The 20,308-nt window shown below is 43.0% G+C and overlaps 1 protein-coding gene across 2 annotated transcripts; it reads left to right on the forward strand.

Moving 5' to 3' along the window:
* The first annotated feature begins 772 nt into the window (after positions 1-772).
* Positions 773-19,919, forward strand: LOC308301443 (beta-1,4-galactosyltransferase 7-like). Of its 2 annotated transcripts, none has more exons than XM_080745435.1 (7): positions 773-838; positions 4,899-5,010; positions 7,282-7,414; positions 8,608-8,804; positions 10,462-10,682; positions 14,793-14,881; positions 18,996-19,919. In XM_080745435.1, the coding sequence occupies exons 2-7, from the start codon at positions 4,958-4,960 to the stop codon at positions 19,164-19,166; spliced, it is 864 nt and encodes a 287-aa protein (XP_080601561.1). In that variant the 5' UTR covers positions 773-838; positions 4,899-4,957; the 3' UTR covers positions 19,167-19,919. The 2 variants fall into 2 exon arrangements, with proteins under 2 accessions (XP_080601561.1, XP_080601560.1); XM_080745434.1 differs by having other exon boundaries at positions 10,462-10,687; positions 14,836-14,881; positions 18,996-19,052.
* The last annotated feature ends 389 nt before the right edge of the window (positions 19,920-20,308 follow it).

Below are 20,308 nucleotides of genomic sequence, written 5' to 3' on the forward strand. Positions count from 1 at the left end.
GACAGCGGCTACAGAGATCGCAGGAGGCCTCAGGAAGACAGAATGAACTGTCCAAGTGATATTGCATTGTGTCATCACAAAACTAAAGTTGTCAAATAATTGTAGTGGTCTATAGTGGAGTAAAAGTAGGCTATAATATTTGCCTTTGAGATGTATATGTTTGAAGACTTTATTAGAAGTTTTTATAGGAAAAGGTACATTTTCATGACGGTACAGTTCACTGGTACAAGGTCAACTAAAAGGAGATCCTAGTAAGCACTTGGAAAGTATCTCATAGCCTATAAACAAGTGGAGTAGAAGTAAACATATTGAAAATTGGAAATATTCCAGTAGAAGTACTTCAAAAAGTACTGTAAGCACAGTACTTGAGTAAATGTACTTAGTTTGTTACTTTACACGGACACCACTGACGTCACACATGATGTTTCCACCCGGACAACAACAGCAACAGGAAATACGCTTAGTCTTTTCATGGATCTCCTTTTAGTAGACCTTGTACCTGTGAACTGTACCGTCATGAAACTGTACCTTTTCCTATGCAAACTGACAATAAAGTCTTCAATCAATCAAAAGCAGCGACGCACCGTTGTGAACTCGTCCCGGAACCATCTTTGCTCAAACACCTTTCCTACCCGGAGCCATTTGATGGACGGACCGCAGCAAGAGATGAAAAAAATAAAAATCACTTCTAGGTTTTTTTCCAGAGAGAAATGAATAAAATAACACTTTTATTTCAGTTTAATTAAACCATGTTCTGTCAGAGGATGGACAGCTCTAACTGTGTGTGAAACAGACGGAGCAGAAATGTCGTCGCGGGAGGAATTTACGAGGATTTAAGGTTGGTTTCATCAATAATCTGCAGAGCTCAACATGCTACGTGGACGCGGCGGGGTTTCCCTGGAGCCCGGGTGTCATTTCCAATCACGCTACGTGGACACACAGGAACCTACCCGACATGTTGGATGGCATTATGTATTATCATCTATTAATTAATACTAGTAAGACGCCTCAGGGCGACATGCGACCTCGCCCTAAAGGGTTACATGCGAGACAATTCTTTCCCATCTGGCCAGTGATATCGGACCAGTTACCCATATATTGAGACCCCTGATACCCAGATCCATAACATGCTTACTCAGTTATTCGTTATGTGAAAGTCCTATGATGTCTATGACATCTGACATCATAGCCTTTTATGCCCATGCATCTTGTTAACAGATAAGCACTACAGCGTTCTGCATATATACCAAAAATACTGAGGTAGAAAAGATATACGGAGCGGAGGATACATCAAATGAACAGACACAGGGAGGCATCAGCTTCTGCTGGAACCAGTCGACACACAACTGGTGGTGGTTTATTAAGACAGCCTTAAATAGTGGCAACAATCACTTCCTGTCCAGCGTTCACAAATTCTTCACAATAAAAGTCCATCAATAAATCCAATGGAGGGCATTATGTCAACACCCCCACTTGACCTCACATTGGGTTTTTCTTTCGTATCACAATAAATAAATATCCAATAATGCAAGCATGTCTATTCAAACATAACATCTTTAAAAATTCATTTTTTTTTCTATTCATCTTTTCTTTAAAAATCACAATAAATATACAATTCAAACGTAACTATACGCATCATTTTAACATCCATCATGTTTTCATTTTAACTGCAATCATCAAATACATGTTACTTTCAAATAATCAAGTCACCTCAAATCAAACAAACACTTTTTTTTTTCTTTTTCTCCCCAAACAAGTGTGCCCAATCCTGTTGCTACCCCCCACTGCTTTCCTGCTCTCAGGTAGTCGGGTTACAAACACATCTTTCTCGTTCAGTGATTCAATTTCTTCATTTATTGCAATACTAGACCGTCTCTTAGACACCAACCCATAACAGTAGTCTACGGTTGCATAGTCATTCTGATAAGGATAAGCTGGTTTCCTCCTCACTCTAGGTGGGTAACGTCTGGTTTTACTTTTAGCTTCACCTGACTTCATCTGGCATGTCTGAGGTGTAGCTACTACAGTCTTGTAAATTAAATGATTTTGCCTGGACCTGTTTGTCTGCATCGGCACCTCAAAATCATCAACAGGCATGTCTGTCTGTGTCTGTTGTGTGGTCACACACTTCTGCATATTTTTGTAGCAACCATTACACCAGTCATCATCATGGTCATCATCACACTCATTGTTCACCGTGTTCAAATAATATAGTCTGTCACACATATAGATGTTGAACTTCGTTCCATCTCCGCACTTCAAAACACTTTTACCTTTCGTGAAAGTGACCGAGGCACCTCTGGTGATTGCTGCCTGCACAGAGAACATGTCTTGTGGGTATGTAGGAATGTACAGGGCCTGCCTCAAAGTGGCTGTGTGGCGTTGCCCCCTGCTGTCGATCATGGTCACCTGCGCATCACCTCTGCACTCAGCCACTCCAATGCATCTCGTACCATCAGCCAGTTCCATGCAATGAGCCTTTGGCTGGAAACTCTTTTCGAAACTCTTAAACTTTTTAATGTCTGTCATGATGTGAGACGTCACTCTCGTGTCAACCATCAGACCCGTCTTCTTAACACAATGTCCTCGTTGAAGCCCGACTGGCCCGACATCACAGTCACTCACTCGGAATGAGTACTCACGACTGCTGCCGCCGTCGCTCCTGCTGCCGCCGTCGCTCCCGCTGCCCCGGGTGCGGCTGCTGCCGCTGTACCCCTCCGAGACTCTCTGGATGTCGTCTCGCTGGCGCCGCTGCTGTCTCCTTCTGCAGGCTGCATACCGGTGTGTGGAACTGTGGCAGTGGCTGCACCACTGCTGCTGGCGATCACACATCTTTGCGATATGGCCTCTCACACTGCACCGGTAACACCGCCGCCGGTCACCTGTAGCCGCCCTCTTCACATTTGGCCGCGTCTGAATCGCCATGGCGCAGTCGCCCTCCTCCGCTGCCACCGCATGCCTCCTCCCAATGTCCTCACCTCTGAACTTGGTCCTGGTCCTGGACTCGGGGAAAGGCACCGGCTCTTTGCCTGCATAGTACTCTCGGAGGATTCTGAGCGCCCTGCGTCCATCGTCAGCCGCTTCCCGCATAACAAGCGACACACTTTTGTCATCCAAAACTTGAATCAGCTCAGCGTAGGCCAAGGCATTTTCCTTCTTGTCTTCACCCGTCTCGGGTTGATTTAGGATGGTTTTCTTCAAACCTCGAAGCAACAAATGCCCCAAAAATCTCTTCTCCCAAAGTTCATACTTCTCCTCATCTCCGTCAAAAACAAGCCGGGTCCAACGGCTACTCGAAGCAGCCCACCTGGCCATGCTGTTAGCCTAGCACGGCTACAAACTTTTCACCTCGAAAATATTTGTGGTACTACCTGTGGCCCATAACCTGTTAACAGATAAGCACTACAGCGTTCTGCATATATACCAAAAATACTGAGGTAGAAAAGATATACGGAGGATACATCAAATGAACAGACACAGGGAGGCATCAGCTTCTGCTGGAACCAGTCGACACACAACTGGTGGTGGTTTATTAAGACAGCCTTAAATAGTGGCAACAATCACTTCCTGTCCAGCGTTCACAAATTCTTCACAATAAAAGTCCATCAATAAATCCAATGGAGGGCATTATGTCAACACATCTAGCCTTACATTAAGTCGCCCTGTAGTGGCTTCTGCATTGATGACAAGTCAGAATGCGGAAGCCACTGCAGGTGCGTCTTAATGTAAGGCTACCCATGCATCCATGTGTGTAGAACCAGCCACACAGATATGGGCTGTCTTGGCCATATATGGATTCTGTTAGTGTGGCCGATGTGGCCTCCATATATGGGAATTCCCATATGAAGTCCTGTTAGATATGGGCTTAATATTGATGACATCAGGGATCTCCATATATGGGCATAAAAGGGATTCTGTTAGTGTGACATCACAGTGAAGCCACAGCGTGATGTCAGAGCCGCAAACCCATTCTGTTAGATTGGTTCCCCTGACATCACAGTGATGTCTCTCCAGCTCTTAAATAAACAGGTGAGGATACCAATTTTATCCAATCACAATAGAGAACGCAGGCAGCATGCAGATTAAAGTGAAATTTGAAGTGATGACACAAAGAAATAAACAGACATAATTGGAACTAAAACATTATTTAGAAAAAATAACCTGATAAAATCGGTAGTCTCTCCTGATTGGCTAAAATTGGCAACCCACCTGAAAATGTATTTTGTGTTTATTATTAAAGAGACCCCTGTTACTGAACAAACTGGCTATGCTAGCATTGATTACTATCAGAATAGTGCTTTTACCTTTTTAACCAAACAAGATCAATTGCACTTCAATCAATTGTAATGTGAAGAGATAAAAGTTAGAATAGTGGACATTTTGTCAAAACTATCATGGAAGGCTGGTAGAGGACTCGCACACTACATATATACTTAAGGAATACTCCTTAGACTGAGACTTAAATATAATTTATTTTATTTTTAGCCCATAGTGCTCATGGTGCTCAGTGCAAAAATAAAAAAAAGCAAACGTTTCGGTCCTGGGGCCTTCGTCAGTGCTGTAAAGCACTGAGCACCATGAGCACTATGGGCTAAAAATAAAAGAAACTATATTTAAGTCTCAGTCTAAGGAGTATTCCTTAAGTATATATGTAGTGTGCGAGTCCTCTACCAGCCTTCCTTCATTTCCTCCAGACCTCTGCACCTGCAGTTAAACCAAGACAAAGGACAAACAAGGGCGCAGCAGTTTTCTCTAAAGTCAAAACTATCATAAAATAATGTAATAGAAAAATGTGAGGATGAACACAGTTGGAATCTCGTGAGAAGAGACATTTATCTTTCCTTTTGAAGAAGCACAGAGTTTTATTTTGAGCTTGTTTTATTGTTGTTTTCCTCCAGATCTCAGCTGTGACTCCATGTTGTTTTCCTCCAGAGCAGAGCAGTGACTCCATGTGAAGATGATGCATTCATTCAGAAGGAAGCCCATCCTCAACTTCAAAGAGGACAGCAGGTCAGTGCTGAATGACTGCAACTACTAGGAGTATCAATGTACAAAGACACACCCGCCACCATTTATTTCGCGGATCGCTCACATAAACACATGTTCATAGAATGCAGAGAGACAGCGTAGAACTAGGGAAACAATATTCTGTCAAAATAATAAGATAAGATGTCATTTAGTGCACCCAGTTCAAATCAAATGACAGCGTCAATGTAGAAACTAGAAATACAGATAAAGCAAATGTTAGTTCTGTCTGTCTGTGTCTGTAAGACAGACAGTATCAGTCTCTATGTAATACAGTTTACAGTTTACAGTTTAGGCATTTAGCAGACGCTTTTAATCCAAAGCGACTTACAATAAGCAGATACAACATCGCAATAATAAACAAGATAATAGGTCAGTACATTAACAGCAATATAACAATATACAGACAGTATCAGTCTCTATGTAATACAGACAGTATCAGTCTCTATGTAATACAGACAGTATCAGTCTCTATGTAAGACAGACAGTATCAGTCTCTATGTAAGACAGACAGGTGTCTCTGCCAGACTGTTTGTGAACAAAAATAGTGAAATGACACGTTGAGAGCTTGTAGATCTGCTATTTCTCTGCAAACGTTTCCCCAAGAATAGTGATGCTAGGGTTCAAGTGGTCAATGTAAAAGAGAAAAAAAGTTTCTATCACACAAAGATTTGGCAGCCCCCCTGTAGTAACTCTGAGTACCCCCTAGGGGTCCCCGTGTAATAACTCTGAGGACCCCCTGTTGAAGCCCCCCTGACCTAAACAATTCAACTAATGTGTTGGTTTTGTTGTCTCTCAAGAAATGACTCTTCAAAAGTTCTTCATCTGGAGGAGAAGTGAGTCGGAGGTTTGGGAATGTAGTGTGTTTGTGTCAAATCACCTCTTAAAATCTTAAACCTGCCTGGTTCAGCTATTAACCCCTGTCACACAAAAGTAGCTAAAATAGCAGATTTACAAGCCTTTAGATCTGTGCTGCTGTTGAACTTGATGAGGCTCTCACCCCACCGCAACAATATGTTTGTGCCACCTTCTGGAAAAGGGGGGAACTACAGTTATGCACAGAGCTTAGTCTCACATAGCCAGACAACTGTTCAGTGTTGATGTTTTTATTTTGATGTTGTTTTAGTCGTAGTCTTTTGAATTTTAATTTTAGTCATCTGAACTAGATTACACAGAGCCTGACCCTAACCCTGTTTGAAGCTGGTTGCTGCATGGCCTGACGGAAACTCATCTGCTTGAGTTTGATATCTTTCTTTATTGATCATGATATGTAACATGTAATGTTTGTACATCTGACCCACCATAATCAAAAGGATAACTAACACAAACAAAAAAAGAGTCTTGACTCTTTGCCATAGAAATGCATGGCAGAAAAAAGTCCCCTTAACCCAAAGAGGGGAGAAGGGTCAGTGTCAACCTTACTTCCCTATCAGACTCACCTCACCGCTACTCACCAGTTAAGAGTGGGGTGGCTCAGAGTAGATGACAGAGTACAGCAACGTGCAATGGGCCTGGTGTACAAGATACACTACACCACTAAGATACCCATGTACCTGGTAAAATACTTTATAAAGGTTAAGGACGTCCACAATTACAACACCGGAGGCAGCGCCACAGATCACTTTCAACCCAATGTCAACTCAAACAAAGGGTCAAACTCCAAAATGTGGAACACCCTACGGAGGGCCTTAAAGGAGTGTGGTTCCCTAGCATCCTTTAAAATCGCCCTGAAAAACCACTTACAGGCGGCAGCCATTCGCAACTGGCAATAACAAACCTAGCCCCGCCTCTCCTGACCACTCTTTGTATTTACGTACTGTATATATTTTCTGCACTGTTTATTTTATTTTTATTTACTTTTTTTACTATATCTACTGCAATTCTAATAAAGTCTTCAATCAATCAAAGTCAGTGTGACATAACACTGACATGTCATGGACCCTGAAAAAAGTCTTAAAAGAAGAAGAAGCAAATAGCTGATCAACAAGCTGACAACTTGTCACATCGAGACACGTTTGCGAGCTTGTTGTAGGTCTTGCTATTTTCACTATTTCTGAAGGTTTTTGAGGATGTTTGAAAATTTGACGTTAATGATGTGCCCCAAAAATTTGGTGTGCATTTCGCCTCTCCGTTACTATCAGCATCCAAGCTCCACAAACAACATTTCAGTGCACCTGTCGAGATAAGCTGTGTTGTGTTTCTGTTGTGTTCTGCAGGTTCATGTTGAGATGTTTGCTGGGTGTGTGTATTCCACAGGTTCATGTTGAGGAGATGCAGCATCTACCAGATGTTTGCTGTGTGTGTGTTCCTGCTGCTCTGCTCTCTGCTCTGGCTGCAGATCAGCTGCTCTGGAGACATGGATGGAAACCAGCAGAGACCTGCACCACAGGTACTGTAGCACCAGCAGGTCCTGGTAGGAGATACAACCACAACAGGTACTGTAGCACCAGCAGGTCCTGGTAGGAGATAAAAGCAGCAGTACTAGAGGTCCTGGTAGGAGATACAACCATCAGTACTAGAGGTCCTGGTAGGACATAAAACCATCAGTACTAGAGGTCCTGGTAGGACTTAAAACCATCAGTACTAGAGGTCCTGGTAGGAGATAAAACCATCAGTACTAGAGGTCCTGGTAGGAGATAAAACCATCAGTACTAGAGGTCCTGGTAGGAGATAAAACCATCAGTACTAGAGGTCCTGGTAGGAGATAAAACCATCAGTACTAGAGGTCCTACTAGGAGATAAAACCAGCAGTACTAGAGGTCCTGGTAGGAGATAAAACCATCAGTACTAGAGGTCCTGGTAGGAGATAAAACCATCAGTACTAGAGGTCCTGGTAGGAGATAAAAGCAGCAGTACTAGAGGTCCTGGTAGGAGATAAAACCATCAGTACTAGAGGTCCTGGTAGGAGATAAAACCATCAGTACTAGAGGTCCTGGTAGGAGATAAAACCATCAGTACTAGAGGTCCTACTAGGAGATAAAACCAGCAGTACTAGAGGTCCTGGTAGGAGATAAAACCATCAGTACTAGAGGTCCTACTAGGAGATAAAACCATCAGTACTAGAGGTCCTGGTAGGAGATAAAACCAGCAGTACTAGAGGTCCTGGTAGGAGATAAAACCATCAGTACTAGAGGCCCTGGAAGGAGATAAAACCAGCAGTACTTGAGGACAGTTTACAGTTTAGTCATTTAGCAGACACTTTAAATCCAAAGCGACTTACAATAAGCAGGTAATACATCAATATAATAAGCAAGATAATATGTCAGTACATCAACAACAATATAACAAATGCATAGGAATATCAATATATATATATATATATATATATATATATATATATATATAAACAATAACATAGGTAGACCATGCAACTAAAAAACCTAGAAACCTAAGGAGATAAAAAACAGAAGTACTAGAGGTCCGTTCTGATAGGCGATAAAATGAATTCACAGACATCAAGTGTAATATGGAAGGACATTCTGTATTCATGTACCAAATAATTATTTCACTTGGTTTTTCCCAGATTAACATGTTTTCCTGCCTATACAGATTTTAACTCTTTCATCTTGATCTCCTCCTCAGCCTTGTCCTTCCTCCTCTGAGAATCGGGCGTCCTCTGTGGACGACCCCTCCTGGGGTCCTCACAGGCTGGCGCTCATCGTTCCGTTCAGGGAGCGTTTTGACGAGCTGCTGGTGTTCGTACCGTTCATCCACGCCTTCCTCAACAGGAAACGCATCAGACACAGGATCTACGTCATCAACCAGGTGGACCATTACAGGTACCCTCACCACACACTCAACCAGGTGGACCATTACAGGTACCCTCATCACACACTCAACCAGGTGGACCATTACAGGTACCTCATCACACACTAATTTTTGCATTTGGTTGTATTTTAACTGTCTTCTCATATTGTACTGTAAAACGTGTTAATCAAATGTTTTGTAATGTAATTTACAAAACATGGACACCAGGTAGCTGCTGCTACGGTAGTACCTAATGAGGATCCAAATAAACAATAAACCAGTGGACAAGCGATATAAAAAGGAAAATCTGAGAATAAATACCTTACCAAAACGTTTCTGCGCCAATGTGTTTGTAAAGGTGTCTAGTAACACATCTCACAGAGATTCACATTCAGTTTCCCTGGGGGAATCCGTCACAGCTGCTGAAAGTTGGCGTACCATTAACCTTATGCAGGGGGGAAAAAATCTGCATTTTACATGCTAGGTGTTTTTCATGATACTGGATCCATTGCAAACATTTATTTAGCACAGAAAACTACTTCTTGGGATAAAAACAGCCCAACCGCCCAAACATAAAACTAAGGTTTGTGATGACCTGGAAAAGTGGCTATGGCTATTGAATATTGGCTTTTCAAAAATAGCAGATTTACAAGCTCATAGCTCATTAATTGCGACCGTAAGGTCGCAGTTTAGTATCAAAACCTCCACCGGCCGTCCGTCACGTCACACGTCACACCTTTGCCCTGCTCATATCTGGGCTCGTTTGTGTATTGTATGACATCACGCCACATCATCGGCTGAGGACTGTGTGATGTCATCATATCTCCATATATGGAGACATAAGTTGCTCATGCCCAAATATGGGCTGGTGAGGTCAGACTTAGTGTGATGCGTAGGTTATCTCCATATATGGAGATTCAACTTCAATGAGTAACCATGGCAAATCACACCGTACACAAATGACCCTTATATAAGACCGGCATTATCTACCGACAGCTGCTATAAGCCAACCCTGGCGATAAGGTCTGAGTCGAAGAAATGCTTCTTTCCTGGCAAGAATTGCCCCTTTATACTGTAGGGCTCGTTTGTGTATTGTATGACATCACGCCACATCATCGGCTGAGGACTGTGTGATGTCATCATATCTCCATATATGGAGACATAAGTTGCTCATGCCCAAATATGGGCTGGTGAGGTCAGACTTAGTGTGATGCGTAGGTTATCTCCATATATGGAGATTCAACTTCAATGAGTAACCATGGCAAACTGTCAACTGCCCGTATGTCTTGATAATTGGTAAAACAAACTTTTGGCCTATTTGTGGAGATAAGCGACCAACGGTCGCTTATCTCCCGATTAGGGAGTCTTACTGGTATAAAAACCTGCAGATCATGTGCGTGCGTCACGCCTCATGTCACGCTCCATAAATGGCCACCATCCTTGATGTCATCAATATTAATTAAGTCCATATCTGGGAATGCCCATATATGGACATTGTGCCAGTCTCTGTTATTTCTGTCACTTCTCGCCGTCTTACTGGTACATAATATTTTGAGATGGGAGCTTGCAGCCTAATTCATAAAACCACCGATATTATAGCTACACGAGTGTTTCAGAAAATTGTTAGGATTTAGAAGACATTTGTCAGGTTGGTTTAATTTGTGCTGTTGTTTGGTGTCTCTGTGTCAGGTTTAACCGTGCCTCTCTGGTCAACGTGGGCTTCCTGGAGTCTCACAACGACACAGACTACGTAGCCATGCATGATGTGGACCTGCTGCCCCTCAACGAGGCTCTGGACTACGGCTTCCCCAGCAAGGGACCCTTCCATGTAGCCTCACCTGACCTGCACCCCCTCTACCACTACAAGACCTACGTAGGAGGCATCCTACTGCTCACCAAGAAGCACTTCAGTATGGTTAGTTATCAATACATCCTACTGATCACCAAGAAGCACTTCAGCATGGTTAGTTATCAATACATCCTACTGATCACCAAGAAGCACTTCAGTATGGTTAGTTATCAATAAATCCTACTGATCACTACACTACAGTATGGTTAGTTATCAATACATCCTACTGATCACCAAGAAGCACTTCAGTATGGTTAGTTATCAATACATCCTACTGATCACTACACTACAGTATGGTTAGTTATCAATACATCCTACTGATCACCAAGAAGCACTTCAGTATGGTTAGTTATCAATACATCCTACTGATCACTGCACTTCAGTATGGTTAGTTATCAATACATCCTACTGATCACTACACTACAGTATGGTTAGTTATCAATACATCCTACTGATCACCAAGAAGCACTTCAGTATGGTTAGTTATCAATACATCCTACTGATCACTGCACTTCAGTATGGTTAGTTATCAATACATCCTGCTGATCACTACACTTCAGTATGGTTAGTTATCAATACATCCTACTGATCACCAAGAAGCACTTCAGTATGGTTAGTTATCAATACATCCTACTGATCACTACACTACAGTATGGTTAGTTATCAATACATCCTACTGATCACCAAGAAGCACTTCAGTATGGTTAGTTATCAATACATCCTACTGATCACTGCACTTCAGTATGGTTAGTTATCAATACATCCTACTGATCACTACACTACAGTATGGTTAGTTATCAATACATCCTGCTGATCACTACACTTCAGTATGGTTAGTTATCAATACATCCTGCTGATCACTACACTTCAGTATGGTTAGTTATCAATACATCCTGCTGATCACTACACTTCAGTATGGTTAGTTATCAATACATCCTACTGATCACTACACTTCAGTATGGTTAGTTATCAATACATCCTACTGATCACTACACTTCAGTATGGTTATCAATACATCCTACTGATCACTACACTTCAGTATGGTTAGTTATCAATACATCCTACTGATCACTACACTTCAGTATGGTTAGTTATCAATACATCCTACTGATCACTACACTTCAGTATGGTTAGTTATCAATACATCCTACTGATCACTACACTTCAGCATGGTTAGTTATCAATACATCCTACTGATCACTACACTTCAGTATGGTTAGTTATCAATACATCCTACTGATCACTACACTTCAGTATGGTTAGTTATCAATACATCCTACTGATCACTACACTTCAGTACGGTTAGTTATCAATACATCCTACTGATCACTACACTTCAGTATGGTTAGTTATCAATACATTCTACTGATCACTACACTTCAGTATGGTTAGTTATCAATACATCCTACTGATCACCAAGAAGCACTTCAGTATGGTTAGTTATCAATACATCCTACTGATCACTACACTTCAGTATGGTTAGTTATCAATACATCCTACTGATCACTACACTTCAGTATGGTTAGTTATCAATACATCCTACTGATCACCTAGAAGCACTTCAGCATGGTCAGTTAGTAGGGGTGTAACTATGTAGTAACTGAATCGAAAATCAATTTGAATTTGCAATGATCTACTATATCGTTTGCAAAAGCAAAATATCTTACCGTTTTGGCTTTGTATCGTATCGTATTGTTTTAAAATGTGGTAATCGGTATCGAATTGTTTTGTAATGCAAATAAGTATTTGTGCCTTACACGTTTTACACAGATTTAATTTCTTTGCTAAATAGTTACTATATCAATTTTAAATCATTGAATCGAATCGCATCGTATCGCCATGAAGGAACCAATATCGTCCATGTATCTGTTAAAATGTTTCGTTACACCCCTATTAGTTAGAAATACATCCTACTGCTCACCAAGAAGCACTTCAGCATGGTTAGTAATCATTCAATTTAAGGGGGCACAGTGGCACAGTCGGTAGTGCTGTCACCTCACAGCTAGAAGGTCCTGGGTTCGATTCCCGCTGGGGGACACTGTGGGTGCTGGGGGCGTGTTCTCTCCTCCACGTCATCATCACCCACACCCTGGGTGGGGTTGGCGAAAGGGCCTTTCTGTGCGGAGTTTGCATGTTCTCCCCGTGTCTCCTAGGGTAGGTACCCTCACAAAAAACATGCAGTAATCCTGGTTTATACTGCCCATCCGGGTGCCTGATGGAGGGGAAAGGAACTGGTTGGAATAACATGTTCTCTCCACGCTCTGTTACAGAATCATGGTCAGTGTTGTTTTTGACAGCACATTTTGATTTAGTTTTTAGTCAATGTCTTTTGAATAAAATGTAATTTAGTTTTAGTCATAATTTAGTCACCTGAAAAGTATTAGTTTTAGTCTAATTTTAGTCGACTAAATAACATAAGATTTTAGGCGACTAAATCTACAGTTGATTTAGTTGACTGAAATGCATTTTGGCAGGCCTTGATGGCATCGTAATGACTGATTTTACACTTGGTTGTGTGCTGAAAATAGCAGATCTACAAGCTCATAACGCATCGCAGCGCGACACATTGTGAGCTTGTATATCTGCTATTTTCAACACGCAACACCTGAGAGCAACCTTCTTCACTAGTCCCTCCCTAACGTTTTAGTCGACAAACATTTTTTCGTCATAGTTTTAGTCAACGAAATCAACACTGATCGTGGTATAAAGAAAAGTCATTCATTACACTTCAGCGTGGTCAGTAATCATTCATTACATCCTAGTACTCATCAAGAGACGGTTCAGCATGGTTAGTTAGATCCCAGTTCTCATCATGAGCTTGTAGATCATCAGGGCATTCATTTACTGAGCTTATAGATCAATTGGGCATTAATTCACTGGGCTTGTAGATCTTCAGGGCATTCGTTAACCCATTCAGGCCTAGAATTATTGAATGCTTTAACCAGTGAAAAATAGCGAGCTTGTAGATCTGCTATTTTTGAAAAAGTCGTGAAAATGTGTGCAAATCTTTGACTCTATGTATTTTCAAAGCGAACGTTTGTAACTCAAATTTTGCTTCTGGGGGGGTCCCTGGAACTAAATATTTTGAGATGGGGGGTCCGTGGCCAAATACATATCATTTTGGGGTTCCTTCACATGAAAAGGTTTGAGAGCCACTGACATAGTCTCTCAAGAACAGACTATAAGTGAAAAGGACCTTTTCTTTGACGATGGCTGGCCAGATTGCTGACATAGAAATATAGGTTATTTTCAAAAAGTCTTAGAAGGATTCAAAAGACAGTTATAGAATCGGGTCAAAATCCTAATTTTCAAGATTTTTCAAAAATAGCAGATCTACAAGCTCGCAGCGCAGCACTCGGTGCCGTGCTGTGAGCTTGTATATCTGCTATTTTTCAATAGTTAAAGCAGCCTAATAATCCTAGGCCTAAATGGGTACAGGTATACATATGGAGAGAGGAGGTCTGTGTTCTGGTTGAGAACAGAATGGATGCACATACATGATAGATGAGGGTGGGTTCTGCCCATGCTTCTCAATGGAACAGTGTGGTTTGTTACCATTTGTGGATTTCTGCGAAAAAGAACACTCCATTCCCATTGAAAAGCATTGTCAGAACCCACCCTCATACAGTAGGTAGAATTAAAACATAGGTGTGCCCTAATAGGTGTGCCCTAACTCACCTGTCCTAACACTGCTGCTTCACTGTGACTTATTGCCTAATGCCCCAGCTTATCAGAATGCCTGTTACATTCCAAAAGCATGTTAAGTCAACTCTTTGACTACTACTTAGGCAGGAAGTTATTTTGGAATGTAACAAGCATTCTGATAGGCTGAGGACGTTAGCCAATAAGGCTCAATGAAGCAGCAGTGTTAGGAGAGTAAAGTTGGGCAGAAATGTCAATGTGGGAAAAAAAGACAAAATACTTTGGCAATTATGCTATGAGGCTAACAATTCCGTGTGTGTGTGTGTGTGTGTGTGTGTGTGTGTGTGTGTGTGTGTGTGTGTGTGTGTGTGTGTGTGTGTGTGTGTGTGTGTGTGTGTGTGTGTGTGTGTGTGTGGCAATTATGCTATGAGGCTAACAATTCCGTGTGTGTGTGTGTGTGTGTGTGTGTGTGTGTGTGTGTGTGTGTGTGTGTGTGTGTGTGTGTGTGTGTGTGTGTGTGTGTGTGTGTGTGTGTGTAACGGCATGTCAAACCGTTTCTGGGGCTGGGGCAGAGAGGATGATGAGTTCTACAGACGACTGAGGAAGGCTCAGCTGCAGGTAACGATCTGTCTTCACCATTACCACTACCAAGGCTTTTGATGAATGAATAATGTATTAGTCAGAAATGTAAACGGCACTGAAGTACAGTCAAAACAATGAACTTAAATTTTATTGATAATGAGCACCTTATCGACCCTGCTTATTGGTCCAGGCTTTTATCAAGCCCACTATTGAGCATTTTTTTATATTTTGAGACAACAAATTCTGTCTTTTTTTATTGGCCAGTTGTGAGTGACTGTGAGTTGGTGGCTGACCACCATCTAAGATTAATTGAAGATGACAAAAGTTAAACATATTTTGCCTTCATTAAAACCATTCATTAATGGGCAATACATGGCTTTATATGAATGGTACTGTAATCATTTCTTGATCGCCTCTTGATTGCGACCGTCAGTCAGTCTGTCTGTCTGTCTGTCCGTCACGTCACACCACACCACACCACATCACACTTTTGCCCTATTCATATCTCCGCCACTGTTGCCCCTTATCCATGTCAAACTTTCACACACACTCCTTGGTTGGCAAACCACAACCTCCAGCCCTGATTTCTCACATGGCCCTCTTCTAGCACAACCATGAGGCCCATTTTTGCAAAACACATTTTTGGACACTGCTCCTACAGATTGTGCCCTAAAATCACGCAAAGTGGTACACAGTATCTTTAAAGTCATCTACATGGATCTGTCCCATTTCCCATATTCCCTCCTAATTGGCTACGACTGCCTTCTAAACTTTAGAAGTTCTAAAGTTTGTGTATGCAACCTCACCTGACAGTCGCTTATCTCCCGATTAGGGCAGGCTTGTCAACTCTCCTGGATTTCCCAGGAGTCTCCTGGATTTTGAACCCCTCTCCTGGGAGTCTCCTGGATTGGCAAATCTCCTGGATTTCTCCTGGATTTTGTATCAAACTCCCAAAATTCACCAGAACACAGGAAATTACATCTACTATGTTAAAAAAGTTCTGGGGGAGGACCCCCAGACCCCCCGCTTTAGAGGTGGGGGCAATGCATGCAAGAAAGATCATACAGATATTCACTTAAGTAATGACTTAAAGATGAGAAATCATTATTAAAGATGTCCTTTTGCTTCAGTCATCAAATCTGTACACCAACATTTGGCATTTTAAGGCTGAAATTGTACCCATGCTAGTAAAGCAAGCCTGATAAAAGTATCAAACATGCACAAAATTCACCAGAACACAGGAGATTAAATCTACTATGTTAAAAATGTTCTGGGGGGGGACCCGGTTTAGGGGTGGGGGCAATGCATGCAAGATCATATAGATATTCACTTAAGTAATGACTTACAGATGAGACATCATTATTAAAGATGTCTTACTTTGCTTCTGTCATCAGATCTGTACACCTACATTTGGCATATTAGGCTGAAATTGTACACATGCTAGTAAAGTAAGCCTGATAAATGTATCAAACATGCACAAAATTCAACACAACACAGGACAATATATCTATTAATACGTTTTGGGGAGAGGACCCCCCAGACCCCGGTTGGGGAGTTCCGCGCACCCCCCAAAAATAAATCTCCTGGATTCTGACAGTCCAATGTTGACAACCCTGGATTAGGGAGTCTTACTGGTGATGTGACATCAACAACATGTAGACATCAGTTAGTAAAGAGTGTAGTTTATAATGTAATGCATGTTTTGCAGGTGTAGACCAGACTCATGGACCCCTACAGGTACCTGGTGTTCAACCAGCAGGGTGTTGTGGTTCTGGGGGTCCTCCATACAGCCTGTGTGGGGCTGTGCGTGGTGTTGTGGTTCTGGGGGTCCTCCAGACAGCCTGTGTGGGGCTGTGCGTGGTGTTGTGGTTCTGGGGGTCCTCCAGACAGCCTGTGTGGGGCTGTGCGTGGTGTTGTGGTTCTGGGGGTCCTCCAGACAGCCTGTGTGGGGCTGTGCGTGGTGTTGTGGTTCTGGGGGTCCTCCAGACAGCCTGTGTGGGGCTGTGCGTGGTGTTGTGGTTCTGGGGGTCCTCCATACAGCCTGTGCGGGGCTGTGTGTGGTGTTGTGGTTCTGGGGGTCCTCCAGACAGCCTGTGTGGGGCTGTGCGTGGTGTTGTGGTTCTGGGGGTCCTCCATACAGCCTGTGCGGGGCTGTGTGTGGTGTTGTGGTTCTGGGGGTCCTCCAGACAGCCTGTGTGGGGCTGTGCGTGGTGTTGTGGTTCTGGGGGTCCTCCAGACAGCCTGTGCGGGGCTGTGCGTGGTGTTGTGGTTCTGGGGGTCCTCCAGACAGCCTGTGTGGGGCTGTGCGTGGTGTTGTGGTTCTGGGGGTCCTCCACACAGCCTGTGTGGGGCTGTGTGGTGTTGTGGTTCTGGGGGTCCTCCATACAGCCTGTGCGTGGTGTTGTGGTTCTGGGGGTCCTCCATACAGCCTGTGTGTGGTGTTGTGGTTCTGGGGGTCCTCCATACAGCCTGTGCGTGGTGTTGTGGTTCTGGGGGTCCTCCATACAGCCTGTGTGTGGTGTTGTGGTTCTGGGGGTCCTCCAGACAGCCTGTGTGGGACTGTGTGTGGTGTTGTGGTTCTGGGGGTCCTCCACACAGCCTGTGCATGGTGTGTGGCTTCATAGACGCTGCTTTCCGTAAGAGCAGCGCTCTGAGCGCCACCAGGACCCCGCTGTGGGGAGGACTGGAGAGACCCTTGATTACTCTGATGATAATAAGACTCATTTGTCTTTGTAAAGCAGTTTCTCAAACATTAGGCTGGTAAATGAAAACAAAGCCTATCCTTTAACACATGAGAAGCCAAGGTTTCTAACATTTATAGCTGTTGCTGCTGCCGTCGTTCACTTACACTTTAATTTTGAAGAGCCTCGGAAGCTTCGTGCGTGTGCACGTGAGTGTCCCCTGACGATTGAGGAGGATAATCCATTTGTTTACAAACGCTCGCGAAACTAAAATCCAAACCGGGGCTGACCATCGCGGTAAAGTGTCGCCGTGAAAACAGGAAGATCTCTGCTTCCCTGGCGTTCTTTGCACCTTATTCATAGATAAAGCCCTTTTTATGTTTCAGCATAGAATAGAAATCAATGCAGCCTAGACCATCCATTTTGTCTCTCTGCGAGCCACGTTATGACGTATGGACCAGGGTCTTTCACAGACAACACAACATGTGCGCAGCAGCACGCTGCACAGTTAACCCTTTGTCTCGTTCCTGAACGAGACAACTCCTTTTGGCACAGCGACCTCCAGTGGCCTTATCTCGTTACTGAACGAGTTTGGCCCCTTGGGTGTTAATAAAAACGTATCTTCTGCATAGTACTGTGTTCTGTCTGTCATTCAGTTGTTATCGGTGATGTTAGTGTTAGGTTTTCAATGTAATGGGTCCCACAAAAAAATATTTTTCGACAAAGTGCAGCATTTAACTCGTGTTTCATGGTTATGGTTATGGTTATAATAATATGTTTTATTTACATTTATGTAGAAATGTGTCTGAAAGAAATAAACACAATTCCAAATCTGACAATATTTGTAATATTTAATTTAATATTTGCACAGTACTGTATATGAAGACATAACATCTGGGTCCGATTCCCATCGGGGAGGTTGTGGGTGCTGGGGGCGTGTTCCCTCCTCCGCGTCATCAGTGCCCACACCCTAGGTGGGGTTGGGCCTTTCTGTGTGGGGTTTGCATGTTCTCCCCGCCTCCCCTAGGGTAGGTACCCTTACAAAATAAAAACATTCAGTAATCCTGGTCTCTATAATGCCTCCCCCTCTTGTTAGTTTTAAGTAGAGGTGGATTTGACAGTGTTTCCACAGCTCCACAGGTGCTGTGAACTAGGAAAAGGGAAGGTTTGGGGACAGAGTGGTTTGGGGAGGTCTACCTCTGCTATAACAAAGACACAGGTCGCCAGATGGCTGCCAAACAGGTGTTCTTTGATCCTAACTGTGAGGAAAGCAGTGAGGTGAGAGAAACCGTCCAGAAAACAACCCACGTCTGTTTAAAATAAATACCTGGCTACATACTGTATAATGTGTAGTATTACCTGTCTACAGTATGTGGTCATCTAGAATTTAGGACAAGGTGAATTAGAAATATACATCACTCTACAGTGTCATTCCAACCCTCTTTCTTTGTCTGTCTGTCTGTGTGTAGATGCTGGCTGCTCTGGAGGGTGAGGTAGAGATCTGGAAAGCCCTGCATCATGAGAGCATCGTCCAGAACTACGGCTGTCTGCGGGACGAGGAACAAAATCAAATCAACAAAAAGGCTTTCCACATTTTGTGGTATAGCAGAAGAACGAGTTTGACCCTTTGTTTGAGTTGACGCTGGGTTGAACATGATCTGTGGCACTGTCTCTGGTGTTGTAATTGTGGACGACTGGACGTCCTTAACGTTTATAAAGTATTTTGTCAGGTACTTGGGTACTTGGGTATCTTAGTGGTGTAGTGTATCTTGTACACCAGGCCCATTGCAAGTTGCTGTACTCTGTCATCTACTCTGAGCCACCCCACTCTTAACTGGTGAGTAGCGGTGAGGTGAGTTTGATAGGGAAAGTTAAGCAGGACCCTAATTAGTTTGTTTTGGGCTGTTTGGAGCTTAGTTGTCAGGGCTTTTGGGGCATCACGATACCATACGTGGACTCCGTAGTCAAAGAGGGGCTGAATTATTGCACCAGCTATGGTCTTCAGTGTATTGAAATTGGAAAGATTAGCTTCAAGGATACATCCTAAGTAGGAAATTACGTTATTTATTTCTTTCTTCCTTCCAGTGAGCTTTAAGCAGTAATCTTTACAATAGAAGGATGTAGGATTATTGATGCAGGCATCACTGTGACTGTCCTCTACAGTGTAGGGGATCTTAGCAGAGATGTGTGTTGGATCTGAGAAGAAGCTCACTTATAGTTCTGAGGTGTTCCACAAAGTACTGCTGGATCCTGGAAGATGAAGATTCAGAGACTGAAAAACTGTCTGTTTAGCTCATTGAAGTTGAGCTGGATCAAAGTCAAGAGCACTAAAAAACGAAGCTTTAGAACTCCCAAAACAAATGGATACAACTAGCTCTCTGCCTTAAGCCCATGACCCACCTAAGACGGTTAAGTTTAGTCTAGGATGGATCAGGGTAGAAGACAGGGTTAAGTTTAGTCTAGGATGGATCAGGGTAGAAGACAGGGTTAAGTTTAGTCTAGGATGGCTCAGGGTCTAGTCTGGGGCCCTAAATGTTGCACAAATGTAGGCCAGGGCATGCTCTAATGATTTAGCTTGGGCGCCTGAGTCGGCGAGTCGCCACAGCGGCCAAATCAAGTTGGGCTCCCATCGACACTGTACTACAGGAAGAAAATACTCAGCAAAAAATCTGCTTTAAGTAGGATGTGAGGGGTCTAACTAGGGGTTTGTCATGATTCAGAATCCATTGCAAGCATTTGTTTTACACAAAAAAACATTCCTTGTGCTAAAAATGGCCTCCAC

The sequence above is a fragment of the Nannobrachium achirus genome, assembly GCF_963921795.1.
Source record: "Nannobrachium achirus genome assembly, chromosome: 17".
Lineage (NCBI taxonomy): Eukaryota > Metazoa > Chordata > Actinopteri > Myctophiformes > Myctophidae > Nannobrachium > Nannobrachium achirus.

Excerpts from the sequence above, each read along its gene's own strand:
- LOC308301443 (XM_080745435.1), top strand. The coding sequence starts at position 4,958 with ATGATGCATTCATTCAGAAGGAAGCCCATCCTCAACTTCAAAGAGGAC. Across the intron at positions 7,415-8,607 it reads AGCAGAGACCTGCACCACAG|CCTTGTCCTTCCTCCTCTGA; the intron begins GTACTGTAGCAC and ends TCTCCTCCTCAG. Across the intron at positions 8,805-10,461 it reads AACCAGGTGGACCATTACAG|GTTTAACCGTGCCTCTCTGG; the intron begins GTACCCTCACCA and ends TCTCTGTGTCAG.